At 37.0% G+C, this 18,459-nt stretch overlaps 1 protein-coding gene across 2 annotated transcripts in view; it reads left to right on the forward strand.

Annotated features, from left to right (window-relative positions):
• The window catches only part of SUN3 (Sad1 and UNC84 domain containing 3), a 40,176-nt gene extending 22,174 nt beyond the window's left edge, over positions 1 to 18,002 (forward strand). Inside the window, exons 7-10 of one of the 2 annotated variants that reach the window (XM_027124161.1) lie at positions 5,166 to 5,281; positions 6,341 to 6,508; positions 16,610 to 16,702; positions 17,692 to 18,002. In XM_027124161.1, coding sequence (XP_026979962.1) covers positions 5,166 to 5,281; positions 6,341 to 6,508; positions 16,610 to 16,702; positions 17,692 to 17,811 — 497 coding nt within the window. In that variant the 3' untranslated portion in view covers positions 17,812 to 18,002. The remainder of the gene's footprint in view (positions 1 to 5,165; positions 5,282 to 6,340; positions 6,509 to 16,609; positions 16,703 to 17,691) is intronic. The other variant, XM_027124162.1, reaches the window with a different exon arrangement.
• The last annotated feature ends 457 nt before the right edge of the window (positions 18,003 to 18,459 follow it).

Raw genomic sequence — 18,459 nt, forward strand, 5'->3', positions numbered from 1 at the left:
GAAAAGATATGATCTCTCAGCCAAGACAGAGAAACTATAGAAAAGAACCAGATGAAAATTTGAGAAATGAAAATACAACACCTGAAAAAAATTCATTATATGGGCTTAATAATAGGACAATGACAAGAGAAAAGAATTAGTGAAACTGAAGATCGGTAGAAATTATCCAATCTGAAGAAGTGGGAAAAAATGGAAACAATTTTGAAAAAAATGAAACAGCTTCAGAAACCTATGGGACATATATGAAAAGGTCTAACGTTCTCATCCTTGTAGTCTCAGAAGCAAATAAGAGATAAATGCAGAAAAATAATTTATTTGAAGAAATAATAGCTGAAAACATCCCAAATTTTGTTAAAAAAGTAAATTTATAGAGTCAAGAAACTGAGGAAATCAGAAACAAGATAAAGTCAAGGAAAACTATATCCAGACACATCATAAATTTCACAAAACCAAAGATGAGGAAGTCTTGAAAGCAGCTAGAGGAACAAAACACACACATTAATATGGGAGAATAATGATACAAATGACTGCAGATTTCTTATCGAAAACCAAGGAGACCAGAAGAGAGGGGAACTACACTGTAAAGCACTGAAATAAAGGAAATGCCAATGCAGATCCAGTAAAAATATCCTTTAAGAATGAGGATGAGGGACTTCCCTGGTGGCGCAGTGGTTAAGACTCCATGCTCCCGATTCAGGGGGCCCAGGTTCAATCCCTGGTCAGGGAACTAGATCCCACATGCATGCTGCAACTAAGAGTTCACATGCCACAACTAAGGAGCCAGTGTGCTGCAACTAAGGAGCCCACCTGCCACAACCAAGACCCAGTGCAACCAAATTAAAAAAAAAACAAAAAGAGAATGAGGGTGAAATGAAGTCATTCTTAGATGAAGGGAAACCAAGGGACTTCTTTGTCAACAGATCTGCTAAAGGAAGTTCTTCAGGGCTAAGGGAAATGACACCAAAATGAAACTTGGAACTTCAGGAAAGAAGAAAGAACAACAGATAAGACAAATATCTATAACTATGAGACAATTTTCTTAAGTTCTTTAAAATAGGTATGACTGTTGAAAAGAAAAATTATAACATTAGCTGATGGGGTTTTAATATATGTAGATGGACAACTCTTAAGGAAAGGTCAATAGGTGAAGTTAAAGGGACCTCTTGGTAAAATATTAGCTCTAAATTGACTTTGAAAGGTTAGTTATGTGTATTAAGATTGCCAGAGCAACCACTAAAAAAAGACAAAGTATGTACAGAGGGAACACACCTCAACATAATAAAGCCATATGTGACAAACTCAGAGCTAACGTCATACTCAACAGTGAAAAGCTGAGCACTTTCCTCTAAGATCAGGATCTAGACAAAGATGCCTACTCTCACCATTTTTGTTCAATGTAGTATTGGTAGTCCCAGCCACAGCAATCAGAGAAGAAAAAGAAGTAAAAGGTATCCAAATGGGAGAAAAAGAAATAAAACTGTCGCTATTTGCAGATGACATGATACCATATACAGAGAACCATAAAGACTCTACCAAAAAACTATTACAACCAATAAATGAATTCAGTAAAGTTGCAGGATACAAAATTAATACATAAAAATCTGCTGCATTTCTATACACTAATAACAAATTATCAGAAACAGAAATAAAGAAAACAACTCCATTTACAATTGCACCAGAAAGAATAAAATGCCTAGGAATAAATTTAACTAAGAAGATGAAAGAACTATACTCTGTCCTAGTCAACACTGTACTAGAATTCCTAACAGTAAATTAAGACAAGAATCAGAGAGAGAAGGGGAGGGAAGAGTGGGGGTGGGGAGGGGAAGAGAGGGAAAGAAGAAAGAAGCAAGCAAATTGGAGAGGAAGAAATAAAAAACTCTGTATTCACAGACAACATGATGATTTATGTAGAGAATCATCAAAAAATCTACTAGAACTAATAAGTGAAGTTAGTAAGTTCAACTGTATATATATAATTTTAGATGCTAGTAATAAGAAATTGGAAAAATAAATTTTAAAAACAGTCTTATTCACAACAGCAGTGAAAAACATGAAAAACATGCTAAAAGCAAAAAAAACCCCAAAAAACCACTAATGAAAGAAATAACAGAAGACCTAAAAAAGCGGCCAGATCTTCCAAGTTTGTGTATTAGAGGCACCATTATTGGTAAGATGGCAATTCTTCCTAACCAGTCTATTGATTCAACACAATCCCAGTCAAAATTTCAGCATGATTGTTTGTAGAAATCTACAAGCTCTTTCTAAAATAGCCAAAACAGTTTTGAAAAGAAGAACAAATTTGGAGGACTCACACTGATTTGAAAGCTTACTATAAAGTTACAGTAATGAGAGAATGTGATGTCGATTAAATTAATGAAACATAATAAAAAGTCCAGAAATAGTCCCACACTAATTAACTTTAGACAAGGGAGAAAAAGCAAATTGATGGTGCTGGAGGAGTTGGACATTCGTATGCAAAAATAAACCTTGGCTCACACCTTACAAAAGTTAACTCAAAATGCGTTAAATGTAAAAAGTATGATCTAAATATAAAGCTTAAAACTATAAAACTTCTAGAAGAAAAAATAAGAGAAAGTTTTTGTGACTTTGAGTTGGGAAAAGATTTCTTAGACACAATACCCAAAATGTGATCCGGAAAAAGAAAAGAATGGATAATTTGGACTTCATCTAAATTTAAAACTTCTGCTTGGAAAAAGCCATTGAAGAGAATGAAAAGACAATTCACAGGCTGGGAGACAGGATTGCAAACCAAATACTTGACAAAGGACTTATACCCACAATTTATAAACACTCAAATTTCAATGGTAAGAAAACAGCCAATCCAATAAAAAGTGAGCAAACGATTTGAAAGCCACCTCATCAAAGAAGATATATACATGTCAAAAAAGCACATGAAAAAATGCTCATCATTAGTATCCATGAGTGAAATGTAGATATACCCATTAGAACAGCAAACAAACAAAACCTGACACGTGAAATGGCGGCAGCAATGGAAAGCAAGCAGAACTCTTACACGGGGCTGGAGAGAATGTAACGGTGGTACAGCCATTTTTGGAAAACCATTTGCCAATTTCTTTCTTTCTTTTTTTTTTGAAATTGAAATATAGTTGATTTACAATGTTGCATTAGTTTCAGGTATACAACACAGTCATTCAATATTTTTATAGCTTATACTCCATTTAAAGTCATTACATATAAAATATTCGTTATATTCCCAGTGCTGTGCATTATATCCTTGTATCTTATTTATTTTATACCTCGTAGTCTGCATTTCTTAATCCCCTTCCCCTATCTTGCCCCTCTCCCCAGCCCTCTCCCCTTTGGTAACCACTAGTTTGCTCTTTCGTATCAATGAGTCTGTTTCTGTTTTGTTATAGTCACTCACTCGTTTCATTATTTAGATTCCACATATAAGTGAAAACATACAATAATTGTCTTTCTCTGTCTGACTTACTTCACTAGGGTATGACATTTGACAATTTCTTATGAAGTTAAACATAACACGTATGAGCCAGCAATTCCACCTCTATGTATCAATATTTACCTAAGAGAAATTTAAATTTATGTTCACAATAAAACCTGTCTGAGAATGTCTACAGCAACTTTATTCATTATCACCAAAACTGGAAATAGATGAAGGAATAGCTAGTTGTGATGTATCCATATGGTGGAATGTTACTCAACAATAAGAAGGAACACATTCATTATACCTGCCAGGAAGCTCAAATGTATCAATTGTGCTAAGTGAAAGTAGCCATATTCAAAAGGCTACTACTGCGATTGACTACAAAGAGACAGCAAGAGAGAAGGTCCAGAATAGGCAAATGTAGATAGCAAGTAGGTCAGTGATTGCCTAGGGACGAGGTGGGGTTCGGGGGAGTGACCGCTGAGTGCAATAGGGTTTCTTTGGGTGCTGATTGAAAGTGTTCTAATGTTGATTGCGGTCGTGGTTGTGCAACTCTGTGAATATGCTAAAACCACTGAATTGTACACTTTAAATGAGTAAATTGGGTAGTATGTATATCTCAATAAAGCTGAATAGAAACTTAAAAAATGAGAATGAGAAAAGTGAATTTGAATTACTTAAAAACCCTACCTGCCACAATTAGCGTTTTCTGAACTAGATTATGGCTGGCGTGGGGTCAGTCCTCACATCAGTATGTGGAAGTTTAATTCCCGTCCAACCAGTCAGTCCAGCAGGAAAATTCATTGACCAAGCAGACCGTATCAGCACTCAAAAACGAGGTACTCACAGGGTTGCCAGGTAAAATAAATGATGCTCAGTGAAATTTGAGTTTCAGGTAAACAGCAAACAATTTTTTAGTATATGTCCCAGATATTGTATGGGACGTAACTGTACTAAAAGATTATTCATAGTTTATGTAAAATTAAAATTTAACTGGGAATCTTGTGTTTCTACTTGCTAAGTCCTGCATCCCTGGGTACATTCACTATTTCAAATCCTACCATCTTAGGCACTGGTGATCTGATATTCACCACGTATGTGTCTTTTTAATGTTGTATTGTGACATCCAGATGGAATTTAAGGAAGTGATTTGCATTTTCTTTATTTCTTATGTATCAGATACATTTTGCTTCTAAAATGAAGTAACCTGAAGGGATAATATTTGATGAGTATATTTTATATTTCTTTGATTAAAATGAAAGCTCAATAAATCTGCAGAATGGCTGTTATGAATACAACTTGTTAGTACATTTATGACATTGCTGGTCATTCTGCTTTTGTTTTTGATTGAATTGGGCTTATTTATCACTGACTTGTTGAAGTATGGGGATCCATATGTCTCCTTAGCTAATAAATACAGTACACATAATATTTCCATGTCTAAATCAATTGCTACAGATTTCAATTTTTTTTTTTTTTTTTAGATTTCAATTTTTTATTGTAATATCAGTTCCAGAAATTTTGTGAAACCACACAGAGTAAGAATGGTTTTCTCAAAGTGACAAAATTTCAGTGGTAGTGAAAGCTGAAAGTCATACTTTTCTTATCAGTTTCCTGGTATGAATTTTACCTTATTTGTAAGTTGCCCAGTAATAGTTTCCCAACAACATTAAAATTTAAATGGTGTTTTGAATTGTGTGATTTTTTAATTTTAAAAATTATTTTATAATTTCAGGAGCCTCTGTTCTTGAAGCTGGGACCTCAGAAAGTTACAAAAATAATAAAGCAAAACTCTACTGGCATGGGATTGGGTTCTTAAATTATGAAATGCCTCCAGATATCATTCTCCAGGTAAAAGCTAGATTTAAAATAACCTGTTTATATTTTAGGATTCTGTTCCTATCACTTATAAGGAAAAATTTTAATGTCTGAAATGGCAACAACTCTGAACTTGTCAGGGAAACTGAAACTGTACTCTTGCATTTTTACAGTCATCAAAATACGTGAAATATTTCCTACTTATGGGCAATGAACTATGATTAATTAATTAATTAATAATTATTTATTATTCTAAGATCACTGAACTACAGTATGTACTTCTCAAATAAAACATACACATTCCATATCTTTTCTTTAAGTTGATTCTGTGGTCTTCCTTTTCCACTGAAAACTTCAGTCACTAAACAAACACTTGTTGAAGATGCATGACCCCTAAGTGCAAGTACTGTGCTATGTGCTGTTCAAGCCAACACATTTTTATAAAGTCCAATTATAATAGGAGAAATTTCCAAGTAAGATTTTCACTATCATTTCAGTTCAATTCAAAAGGCATTAGACACCAACTGACAGTACAGTTCTTCTTAACTATAACTACACACCTGAATTTATTTCCAGTTTAGAAATACCTTCAGTGGCAAATGTATAGATCTCACTCCAGAGTACAGTCTAGATCTAGAAAATGGTAGACATCATCTTTCTTCCTTACCACCAGTATAGCCAGCTTCACTATCACCACCATTATCATCACCACTACTACCATCACCACCACCATCACCATCATCACCTGCCATCATTGTCACCACAGTGACTGCCACCATCCTCTTCATTACCACCACCAGCACTGTCTTCACCAGTGCCTTCACCACTCATACCAACTAGCTGCCTGTAGCAACTTACAGTCTAGTTAGAGCAATGAAAGAAAACATACTCACACAATAAAAGGCTCTGATTGACATCAGCACAACCAAAACTATGGGTATCATGGAAGCTTTCCTGTTTGATACATCCCACACAGTGCCTTCATATTATAGGCATAAGCAAGTTCTTTGGTCAATAGTGATTAGCTGGCCAACATTGTAGGAGTGGATTTATATAAGCAGATGAAAGATTAATGCAGTGTTTTCTTTCCAGCCGGATGTCCACCCTGGGAAGTGCTGGGCCTTTCCAGGTTCCCAGGGTCATGCCCTAATCAAGCTTGCCAGGAAGATCATACCAACTGCTGTCACCATGGAGCACATCTCAGAGAAGGTGTCTCCCTCAGGAAACATCTCCAGCGCACCCAAGGAATTTTCTGTCTATGTGAGAAGCTGTCTAAATCTTCATTCAGAAGGGGTTATAGTAGATGATTGGTTAGGAATTGGGAGCTGGGATCTCATCTGAACTGTGCAGCTAACCATTTGTATCACTGTGAGAAAATCACTTACTTCCTGGATCTCTGTTTTGTCATCTACAAAGTAAGAGGGTTGGACCAGATGATTACTATTACTTAATTCTATTGTTTACTTTTATCAAAGTTATATGAGTGTAATTTAAAAAGAAACATTTCCATGTTTATAAGGAAACATGATTTTCCCTTGTCCCACTTCTCCCACCCCAATTTTTACTCTCTGGAAGCTTCCACTTGCAACAGTCTTAGATGCTTATGTCATTACTGACTTCATGTTTGTTTTTACTGTTATTGCTTGATTTTTCAGTTTTGATTATTATCTACTGACTTCCTCTAATGGAAAATGGAGATTAGTTCTCTTCCATGCCTCTCCCATTCTCCCAAAATGTTTATGTCTTAACTTAAAAAAAAACCAAACAGGTTTATTGAGATATAATTCACACTCTGGTGATTCAGTCATGTAAAGTGTACCCTTAGTACACAACTTAGAGTTGTGTAACTATCAACATGATCAATTTTAGAATATTTTTACTATTCTCCAAAGAAAGCCTGCACCCCTTAGCTGTCACTTCCCATCCCCCACCTCACTCCCCCAGCTGCGGACAACCACTAATCTACTTTGTACCTGTAGCTTTCCCTATTTTGGATATTTTGCATAAAATGGAATCATATAATACGTGGTCTTTTGGTTTTTTTAAATTAATTAATTAATTTTTGGCTGCTTTTGGTCTCCGTTGCTGTGCGCAGGCTTTCTCTAGTTGCAGCGAGTGGTGGCTTCTCTTTGTTGCAGACAGTGGGCTCTAGGCACACAGACCTCAGTAGTTGTGGCTTGCGGGCTCTAGAGTGCAGCCTCAGTAGTTGTGGCGCACAGGCCCAGTTGCTCCGTGGCACGTGGGGTCTTCCCAGACCAGGGCTCGAACCTGTGTCCCCTGCACTGGCAGGCGGATTCCTAACCACTGCGCCACCAGGGAAGTACTGGTCTTTTGTGAATGGCTTCTTTCACTCAGCATGTTTCCAAGGTTCATGTATGTTATAATGTGTCAGTACTTCATATTTTTAATTGCTGGATAATATTTTCTTATATGGATTGACCCCTTTTATTGATCCGTTCATCAGTTGCTGGACATTTGAATGGTTCCCACCCATTTGACTATTATGAATAAATCTGCTGTGAGGAGCTGTGTACAAGGTTTTCTGTGGACCTCAGGCTTCATTTATCTTGGGTTTGTGCCACAGAGCGGAATTGCTAGATCACATGATGAATCCGTGTTTCATGTGTGAGACACTGCCAGACGGCTTATCTCAGTTTCAATCCATAGCCAACATTTTCACTGTGACTCTGTGAACAATATTGTTTTAGTTGAGTCATACAATGCACTGGAATACTATTTTCTTTACATGAAAATTTTGATGTTCTTGAGGATAATTGCCTCATTTTAATTTAATTTGCTTAGTTATCTATATTTCTATCATGAAAACATTTCCAACCTCTTCTTCAGATGTGTAAATATCCTCCCATTCTGCCCATTCATGTCAGATACTTTATAAATAATTTCTTTTTTATTTTTTAAAGATATCCTCTGGAGCACTGCTCATCTGCTCCAACCTGGTTGCTGGCCAGGCCTAATGCACAATTGTTGTCAGGGGGTTTCATGTCCACATCCTGGGGATTTGACTTATCTAATCTATTTTTTTTAACATCTTTATTGGAGTATAATTGCTTTACAATGGTGTGTTAGTTTCTGCTTTATAACAAAGTGAATCAGTTATACATATATCTATGTCCCCATATCTCTTCCCGCTTGCGTCTACCTCCCTCCCACCCTCCCTATCCCACCCCTCTAGGTGGCCGCAAAGCACGGAGCTGATCTCCCTGTGCTATGAGACTGCTTCCCACTAGCTATCTATTTTACCTTTGGTAGTGTATATGTGTCCATGCCACTCTCTCACTTTGCCCCAACTTCCCCTTCCCCCTCCCCATATCCTCAAGTCCATTATCTAGGAGGTCTGTGTCTTTATTCCTGTCTTGCCCCTAGGTTCTTCATGACCATTTAAAAAAAATTTTTTTAGATTCCATATATATGTGTTAGCATAAGATATTTGTTTTTCTCTTTCTGACTTACTTCACTCTGTATGACAGACCCTAGGTCCACCCACCTCACTACAAATAACTCAATTTCATTTATTTTTATGGCTGAGTAATATTCCATTGTATATATGTGCCACATCTTTATCCATTCATCTGCAGATGGACACTTAGGTTGCTTCCATGTCCTGGCTATTGTAAATAGAGCTGCAATGAACATTTTGGTACATGACTCTTTTTGAATTATGTTTTTCTCAGGGTATATGCCCACTAATGGGATTGCTGGGTCATATGGTAGTTCTATTTTTAGTTTTTTAAGGAACCTCCATACTGTTCTCCATAGTGGCTGTATCAATTTACATTCCCACCAACAGTGCAAGAGGGTTCCCTTTTCTCCACACCCTCTCCAGCATTTATTGTTTGTAGATTTTTTGATGATGGACATTCTGACTGGTGTGAGGTGATACCTCATTGTAGTTTTGTCTAATCTATTATTTTAAAAATCTTTTCTATCTTATTTTTCTTCTTTGTTTTCTGTTCCACCTTCTGGAATATTTTATCAATTTATATTTTAAACCCTATGCTAAATTTTTCATTTCTGCTGTCATGATTATTCTAAGACTCTTTTTCTATAAATACTCCTTTTTCTAGAGTGTATATGTTTTCCTATATTACTGGATGCAATTACAGTTTTGTTCCATGTTTTTAGCTCCCTCACATCTTTACTCCCGAGTACCCCCTTTCCTATTTGTTAACAGGGGCTCCATGTTTCTTGTCAGTTGCTTTCCACATGTGTCTGGTGGCTGGCTTTTGCTGCACACATGAGAGTCAAGTCAACAGTGAGCTTCACGGCTAGATGGTCTGGTTGGAGACTGCAGAGTGTGGTATCCAGAAGTTTGACCCCAGGAATCCTGCAACCTCGTGCCCAGGGGGTTTCAGCTTGGCCAATGTGCTGGGTGTGGAGGTGCACAGCCCACCATTCATGCAGAGGTTATACCTTCACCTCTTAGTTTTGCAGGGTGCTCCTGAGGTCAACTTTCGTAGAGCTGGGGGGAAAAAGATAATCCTTTTCTGGACAAGGGCAGGGGTGATGACCAGGGTATAACTGCTTCTTAAAAAGACAGTTAGCCCACTCTCAGATGTGGGGACCCCTCAACCTCATGCTGGGCCCCATTGCACGGCCCCAGCTCTGGCCCTTTCTGGGCCCTTGCAGTATACATCAGCACCAGCATGCTGTTGGTTCCCCCTACAGCCAGGGTAGCGTGAGTTTTTTCCAGGCCACTGTACCAGTCACCATTTGGCCATCTCCAGATGTTTTTCTCTCAGTGTCTGCTCCCATGTTTTCCTCAGAGGTTTATGCCTTACTTCAATCCCTTCCTGTTCCTATCCAAAGGAGGGCTCAGAGTTAAACAAGGGTGCTCAGCCTGCCTTGTGTGTCATTCAAACCATTAAATGCCATGGTCCTGGAGTTATAAAACACAGAGACTACTCTCCTTTGATGCAAGCCTGATGCCCTCCACAGTCAGTGTCTGCAGACACCTATAGTTGAGCTATGTTGGATTTGAGCAGATCAAACCCTGTCTCACAAAAGTGTGCACAGTTGCTCATTATGGAGGGATTTTATGGATGAATACTTCAGGCAAGAATCCTTTAGTAAGAAAAATTACTTCTCATTGTTTTTCTCTAATATTAGTGAATTTATGAACCAAGTGAAATTAAAATAGAATGATAAAGAAGGTGGAAATAAAAGTAGCATGTCTCTAAACAGGCTACAGGAACTATATGAGACTTTATATATATATATAAAATGTGAAATATGTATATTGATATGTCAATATATAGATGAATGTGTATATTATATATAATATATATAATTGAATATAATATATATTAGAAATAATTGAATATATAATATATATTATATAAAATTGTGAGTGCATTATTTAGTCATGATGTATCCAATTCTTTTAATAAATTAATTTATAAATAGTTTAAATGTTGATATTATGATTTTCATTATATTGAATAAAATGACTGAACTCATGAAATCTTTATTTTGTTGTGTTACTATGATTCAAGGAACCTAACAATAAACTTTAGATTTACAGGGTAAATTAACTTCCACCAGTGTGCTCTCCTCTCAAAAATCTTCAATTTTAAAGGGTAGAGAGAAGCAAGAAGAGCTACAATCCTGCAGCCTATGGAACAAAAACCACATTCACAGAGAAATAGACAAGATGAAAAGGCAGAAGGCTATGTAACAGATGAAGGAACAAGATAAAACCCCAGAAAAACAACTTAATGAAGTGGAGATAGGCAACCTTCCAGAAAAAGAATTCAGAATAATGATAGTGAAGATGATCCAGGACCTCAGAAAAAGAATGGAGGCAAAGATCGTGAAGACTCAAGAAATGTTTAACAAAGACCTAGAAGAATTAAAGAACAAAGAAACAGAGATGAACAATAAAATAACTGAAATGAAAACTACACTAGAAGGAATCAATAGCAGAATAACTGAGGCAGAAGAATGGATAAGTGACCTGGAAGGCAGAATGGTGGAATTCACTGCTGTGGAACAGAATAAAGAAAAAAGAATGAAAATAAATGAAGACAGCCTAAGAGACCTCTGGAACAACATTAAACACAACGACATTTGCATTATAGGGGTCGCAGAAGGAGAAGAGAGCAAGAAAGGACCAGAGAAAATATTTGAAGAGATTATAACCAAAAACTTCCCTAACATAGGAAAGGAAATAGCCACCCAAGTCCAGGAAGCGCAGTGAGTCCCATACAGGATAAACCCAAGGAGAAACACGCCGAGACACATAGTAATCAAACTGGCAAAAAATAAAGACAAAGAAAAATTATTGAAAGCAGCAAGGGAAACATGGCAAATAACACACAAGCGAACTCCCATAAGGTTAACAGCTGATTTCTCAGCAGAAACTCTACAAGCCAGAAGGGAGTGGCATGATATACTTAAAGTGATGAAAGGGAAGAACTTACAACCAAGAGTACTCTACCTGGCAAGGATCTCATTCAGATTCCATGGAGAAATCAAAAGCTTTACAGACAAGCAAAAACTAAGAGAATTCAGCACCACCAAACCAGCTCTACAACAAATGCTAAAGGAATTTCTCTAAGTGGGAAACACAAGAGAAAAAAAGGACCTACAAAAACAAACCCAAAACAATTAAGAAAATGGTCAAAGGAACATACATATCGATAATTACCTTAAACATGAATGGATTAAATGCTCCAACCAAGAGACACAGGCTTGCTGAATGGATACAGAAACAAGACCCATATATATGCTGTCTACAAGAGACCCACTTCAGACCTAGGGATACATACAGACTGAAAGAGAGTGGATGGAAAAAGATATTCCATGCAAATGGAAATCAAAAGAAAGCTGGAGTAGCAATACTCATATCAGATAAAATAGCCTTTAAAATAAAGAATGTTACAAGAGACAAGGAAGGACACTACACAATGATCAAGGTATCAATCCAAGAAGAAGATATGACAATTAAAAATATGTATGCAGCCAACATAGGAGCACCTCAATACATAAGGCACTGCTAACAGCTATAAAAGAGGAAATCAACAGTAACACAATAATAGTGGGGGACTTTAACACCTCACTTACACCAATGGACAGATCATCCAAAATGAAAATAAGTAAGGAAACAGAAGCTTTAAATGACACAATAGACCAGATAGATTTAATTTATATTTATAGGACATTCCATCCGAAAACAGCAGATTACAGTTTCTTCTCAAGTGTGCACAAAACAGTCTCCAGGATAGATCACATCTTGGGTCACAAATCAAGCCTCAGTAAATTTAAGAAAATTGAAGTCATATCAAGCATCTTTTCTGTCCACAATGCTATGAGATTAGAAATGAATTACAGGGAAAAAAATGTAAAAAACACAAACAGGGCTTCCCTGGTGGTGCAGTGGTTGAGAGTCCACCTACTGATGCAGGGGACACGAGTTCGTGCCCCGGTCTGGGAAGATCCCACATGCCACAGAGCAGCTGGGCCCGTGAGCCATGGCCACCGAGCCTGCATGTCCGGAGCCTGTGCTCCACAACGGGAGAGGCCACCGCAGTGAGAGGCCCGCATACCACAAAAACAAAAAACAACAACAACAAAAAAAACCCACAAACACATGGAGGCTAAACAATACATTACTAAATAACCAAGAGATCACTGAAGAAATCAAAGAGGAAATCAAAAAATACCTAGAGACAAATGACAATGAAAACATGATGATCCAAAACCTATGGGATGCAGCAAAAACCTTTCTAAGAGGGAAGTTTATAGCTATACAAGCTGATCTCAAGAAACAAAAAAAATCTCAAATAAACAATCTAACCTTACACCTAGAGGAACTAGAGAAAGAAGAACAAACAAAATTCAAAGTTAGCAGAAGGAAATAAATCATAAGGATCAGAGCAGAAATAAATGAAATAGAAACAAAGAAAACAATAGCAAAGATCAATAAAACTAAAAGCTGGTTCTTTGAGAAGATAAGCAAAATTGATAAACCATTAGCCAGACTCATCAAGAAAAAGAGGGAGGAGACTCAAATCAATAAAATTAGAAATGAAAAAGGAGAAGTTACAACAGACACCACAGAAATACAAAGCATTCTAAGAGACTACTACAAGCAACTCTATGCCAATAAAATGGACAACCTGGAAGAAATGGACAAATTCTTAGAAAGGTATAACCTTCCAAGACTGAACCAGGAAGAAATAGAAAATATGAACAGACCAATCACAAGTAATGAAATTGAAACTGTGATTAAAAATCTTCCAACAAACCAAAGTCCAGGATCAGATGGCTACACAGGTGAATTCTGTCAAACATTTAGAGAAGAGCTAACACCCATCCTTCTCAAACTCTTCCAAAAAACTGCAGAGGAAGGAACACTCCCAAACTCATTCTATGAGGCCACCATCACCCTGATACCAAAACCAGACAAAGATACTACAAAAAAAGAAAATTACAGACCAATATCACTGATGAATATAGATGCAAAAATCCTCAACAAAATACAAGCAAACAGAATCCAACCACACATTAAAAAGAGCATACACCATGATCAAGTGGAATTTATCCCAGAGATGCAAGGATTCTTCAATATATGCAATCAATGTGATACACCGTATTAACAAACTGAAGAATAAAAACCATATGATCATGTCAATAGATGCAGAAAAAGCTTTTGACAAATTCAACAACCATTTATAAAAAAAAACTCTCCAGAAAGTGGGCATAGAGGGAAGGTACTTCAAAATAATAAAGGCCATATATGACAAACCCACAGCAAACGTCATTCTCAATGGTGAAAAACTGAAAGCATTTCATCTAAGATCAGGAACAAGGCAAGGATGTCCCCTCTCACCAATATTATTCAACATAGTTTTGGTAGTCCTAGACACAGCAATCAGAGAAGAAAAAGAAATAAAAGGAATACAATTTGGAAAAGAAGAAGTAAAACTGTCACTGTTTGCAGATGACATGATACCATACATAGAGAATCCTAAAGATGCCAACAGAAAACTACTAGAGCTAATCAATGAATTCGGCATTGCTGCAGGATACAAAATTAATGCACAGAAATCTCTTGCAGTTCTATATACTAATGATGAAAAATCTGAAAGAGAAATTAAGGACTCTCCAATTTAACATTGCAACAAAAAGAAAAAAATACCTAGGAATAAACCTACCTAAGGAGACAAAAGACCTGTATGCAGAAAACTATAAGACACTGATGAAAGAAATTAAAGATGATACCAAGAGATGGAGAGATATACCATGTTCTTGGGTTGGAAGAATCAATACTGTGAAAATGACTGTACTACAGAAAGCAATCTGCAGATTCAATGCAATCCCTATCAAATTACCAATGGCATTTTTTTACAGAACTGGAACAAAATGTCTTAAAATTTGTATGGAGACACAAAAGACCCTGAATAGCCAAAGCGGTCTTGAGGGACAAAAATGGAGCTGGAGGAATCAGGCTCCCTGACTTCAGACTATACTACAAAGCTACAGTAATCAAGACAATATGGTACTGGTACAAAAACAGAAATATAGATCAATGGAACAGGACAGAAAGCCCAGAGATAAACCCACGTACCTATGGTCAACTAATCTATGACAAAGGAGGCAAGGATATACAATGTAGAAAAGACAGTCTTTCCAATAAGTGGTGCTGGGAAAACTGGACAGCTACATGTAAAAGAATGAAATTAGAACACTCCCTAACACCATACACAAAAATAAACTCAAAATGGATTAGATACCTAAATGTAAGACTGGACACCATAAAACTCTTAGAGTAGGAAGAACACTCTTTGAGGTAAATCACAGCAAGATATTTTTTGATCCACCTCCTAGAGTAATGGGAATAAAAACAGAAATAAACAAATGGGACCTAATGAAACTTCAAAGCTTTTGCATAGCAAAGGAAACCATAAACAAGACGAAAAGACAATCCTCAGAATGGGAGAAAATATTTGCAAATGAATCATCGGACAAAGGATTAATCTCCAAAATATATAAACAGGTCATATGGCTCAATATTAAAAAAATAAACAACCCAATCCAAAAATGGGCAGAGGACCTAAATAGACATTTCTCCAAAGAAGACATACAGATGGCCAAGAAGCACATGAAAAGCTGCTCAACATCACTAATTATTAGAGAAATGCAAATCAAAACTACAATGAGGTATCACCTCACACCAGTTAGAATGGGCAGCATCAGAAAATCTAGAAGCAACAGGTGCTGGAGAGGGTGCGAAGAAACAGCAACCCTCTTGCACTGTTGGTGGGAATGTAAATTGATACAGCCACTATGGAGAACAGTACGGAGGTTCCTTAAAGAATTAAAAATAGAATTACCGTATGTCCCAGCAATCCCACTACTGTGCATATAACCTGAGAAAACCATAATTCAAAAAGACACATGCACCCCAATGTTCATTGCAGCACTATTTACAATAGCCAGGTCATGGAGTCAACCTAAATGCCCATCAACAGACGAATGGATAAAGAAGTGTGGTACATATATACAATGGAATATTACTCAGCCATAAAAAGGAACGAAAGTGGGTCACTTGTAGAGATGTGGATGGATCTGGGGACTGTCATACAGAGTGAATTAAGTCAGAAAGAGAAAAACACATATCATATATTAACGCATATATGTGGAACCTAGAAATGGTACAGATGAACCAGTTTGCCAAGCAGAAATTGAGACACAGAAGTAGAGGAAAAACATATGGACACCAAGGGGGGAAAGCGTCAGTGGGGTGGGGGTGGTGGTGTGATGAATTGGGCAATTGGGATTGACATGTATACACTGATGTGTATTAAATGGATGACTAATAAGAAAAAAAATATTTGATAGTGGAAAAAAATAAATAAAGGTTAGAGAAGGAAGGTCAAAAGCACAAGGGTAATTGCATACACAAATTAACAAAAGCTTACTTTTTGGATGGAGCTATTTGTGTGATCAAAGTTTGGCAAACTGGTTAAGTTTCACGCATATTGGGTCAATATGGGGACTCATTTGGTGTTTATTTTATTCAAAGTATAGCAAATACATTTATGAGGCCAAAGTCAATTTTGGAATTTGCTCTGTCATCTCTCTTTCTCACCTCTTTATCTCTCTATCTGAATCTATTCGGCCCTTTGATTAGCCTGTTTCTTGCCTAAGGGCTCCCCCACCAGAGTTAAACACCTTTTGGGTTTATAGGGCAGTACTGGCAGCTAGCATAGCGCTGTGCCCCGGAGGACACCCAAAGATGTCTGGAGAATAGTTGCTACTTGAACAGACACTTGCCTCCGTTTACTGTAACTGAACACCCATTCATTACAACCTCTGTGTCTGTTGTTTTCTTTACAGGGCGTCTCGAAACAATGTGAAGGAGAAGAAATTTTCCTAGGTCAGTTTATATATAATAAAACAGGAACCACCGTTCAAACATTTGCGCTCCAGGTAATGAGACCCTTGGGAAAAGATAGGGTATCAGTGACTCCATCCCAGGGAGGGATTTGTTGGGATTGCTTGATGCAAAGTGGTGTGTGTGAGAATAATTCTGACAAAAGTATGCGATAAGCAAAGCTTGTCTGAATTTAAATTCTTAGCTCCAATCATGTACATAAGTTTTAATGCAAAAAATAGGCAAATATAAAATTTATTTCTAAGCCAAATTCGTCATCATTTGCTATCACTTTTATATATATATATATATATATATATATTCTCTTTCTCATCCTTATCTTACTTATTAGATTCCCTTGATAAGATTAGGTGTGATGGTCACTATCATCTTCCTTCCGTAAAAGGGATGGGGATGATGATGGTACAAAATGAGATGGTTGGGGGCAGAGAGGAACTTGGAGAGAATAAATATTTAATACCAAATAATATAAGTAACACTTCTCACCCTAACTCAATGGGGAAAGAATACCAACTGGTAACTTAGAAACCCTTGAAAGTCATTAAGGCATATGAAATATATTTAATCATTTCTCATTAGTCACAGGAAGTAATGAAGAGATGCAGAAGGCATCTCAAACCATGTAAAAACAAGTGTGTTACTACACTTCTCGGCCAATGGTGAGAAAATCTAAGCTGAAAGCAGTATATGTGTCAGAAATGAACGTACTTGTAGAGTTTCACATTCAGTTGTTTACCCACATCCCTCCCTGGGGCAGCCAACAAGGAGCACCATGGAGGCTGGACAAGGCAGTGAGAGGCCTCGAAGTATAGACCACCATGTTATCTCCCTCCCCTGTATTTGCCTTTTTATGAGCTCTTTACTTACAGTAGCTCATTACATCATCCATTAGACTGGTACTTGAAAGCACTTGACTTAGAAGGAAAGACAGTGTTTTAATTTTTTATTACATCAGCATGACTCAGGGTTCTTTGAGAAGGTTTATTTTATAAGACATTAATTTCAATCTTTTCTGTATTTTCAGCATGAAGTTCCTGAATTCTTATTATGTATGAAACTTAAAATCCTTAGCAATTGGGGACACCCGAAGTATACTTGTTTATATAGATTCAGGGTTCATGGCACCCCAAGAGATGACACCTAGAAGAACTGGTGCAGAAGCCCATGACCACATGTCCAAAATATTCAAGTGATTCCCTTAGTTTACACCACACCTATAGGAATCAAAAATCAGAAGTGAGAAAGAAACCTCCAAGTGGTTCCTACCTGCCAGTAAAAAGTGAATGAATTTTACTAATAAAAAAATAAAAAAGTAAATTCAATCTCTCTGTATTACTGTGTTTTTTAAAAATTTTTAGCCACAGGGCATGTGGGATCTTAGCTCCCCAACCAGGGATCAAACCCACACCCCCTGCAGAGGAAGCTCAGAGTCTTAACCACTGGACCGCCAGGGAGGTCCCATGTTAGTGTAGCTTCTGAGGATGAATCATGTTGTTGAAGCACTGAAAAATGAGTTTGCATTTAGAAGAAGATGGTATTTTTCAACAGTCTTTCACATAATAGCATCTTTGCCTTCATTTATTATTCATCCATACCGGGAATGGATGTTTGCTGTTAAAACTGTTATTTAACACTGATCTGGATACACTGTCAGCGCAATTAGAGAAGCTAATAAAATTAGAGGTAAAAATTAGTGAGGAAGTCCGACCATGACTAATTTGCAGATGACTTGATGAATTCCTTGAAATGCAATAAATTCGATTAAAAAATACATTACAAACACAGATGGAGA

This window comes from Aethalodelphis obliquidens, unplaced genomic scaffold (assembly GCF_003676395.1).
Source record: "Aethalodelphis obliquidens isolate GAN/ISIS:26980383/991018 unplaced genomic scaffold, ASM367639v1 scaffold27, whole genome shotgun sequence".
In the NCBI taxonomy this organism is placed as follows: Eukaryota; Metazoa; Chordata; class Mammalia; order Artiodactyla; family Delphinidae; genus Aethalodelphis; species Aethalodelphis obliquidens.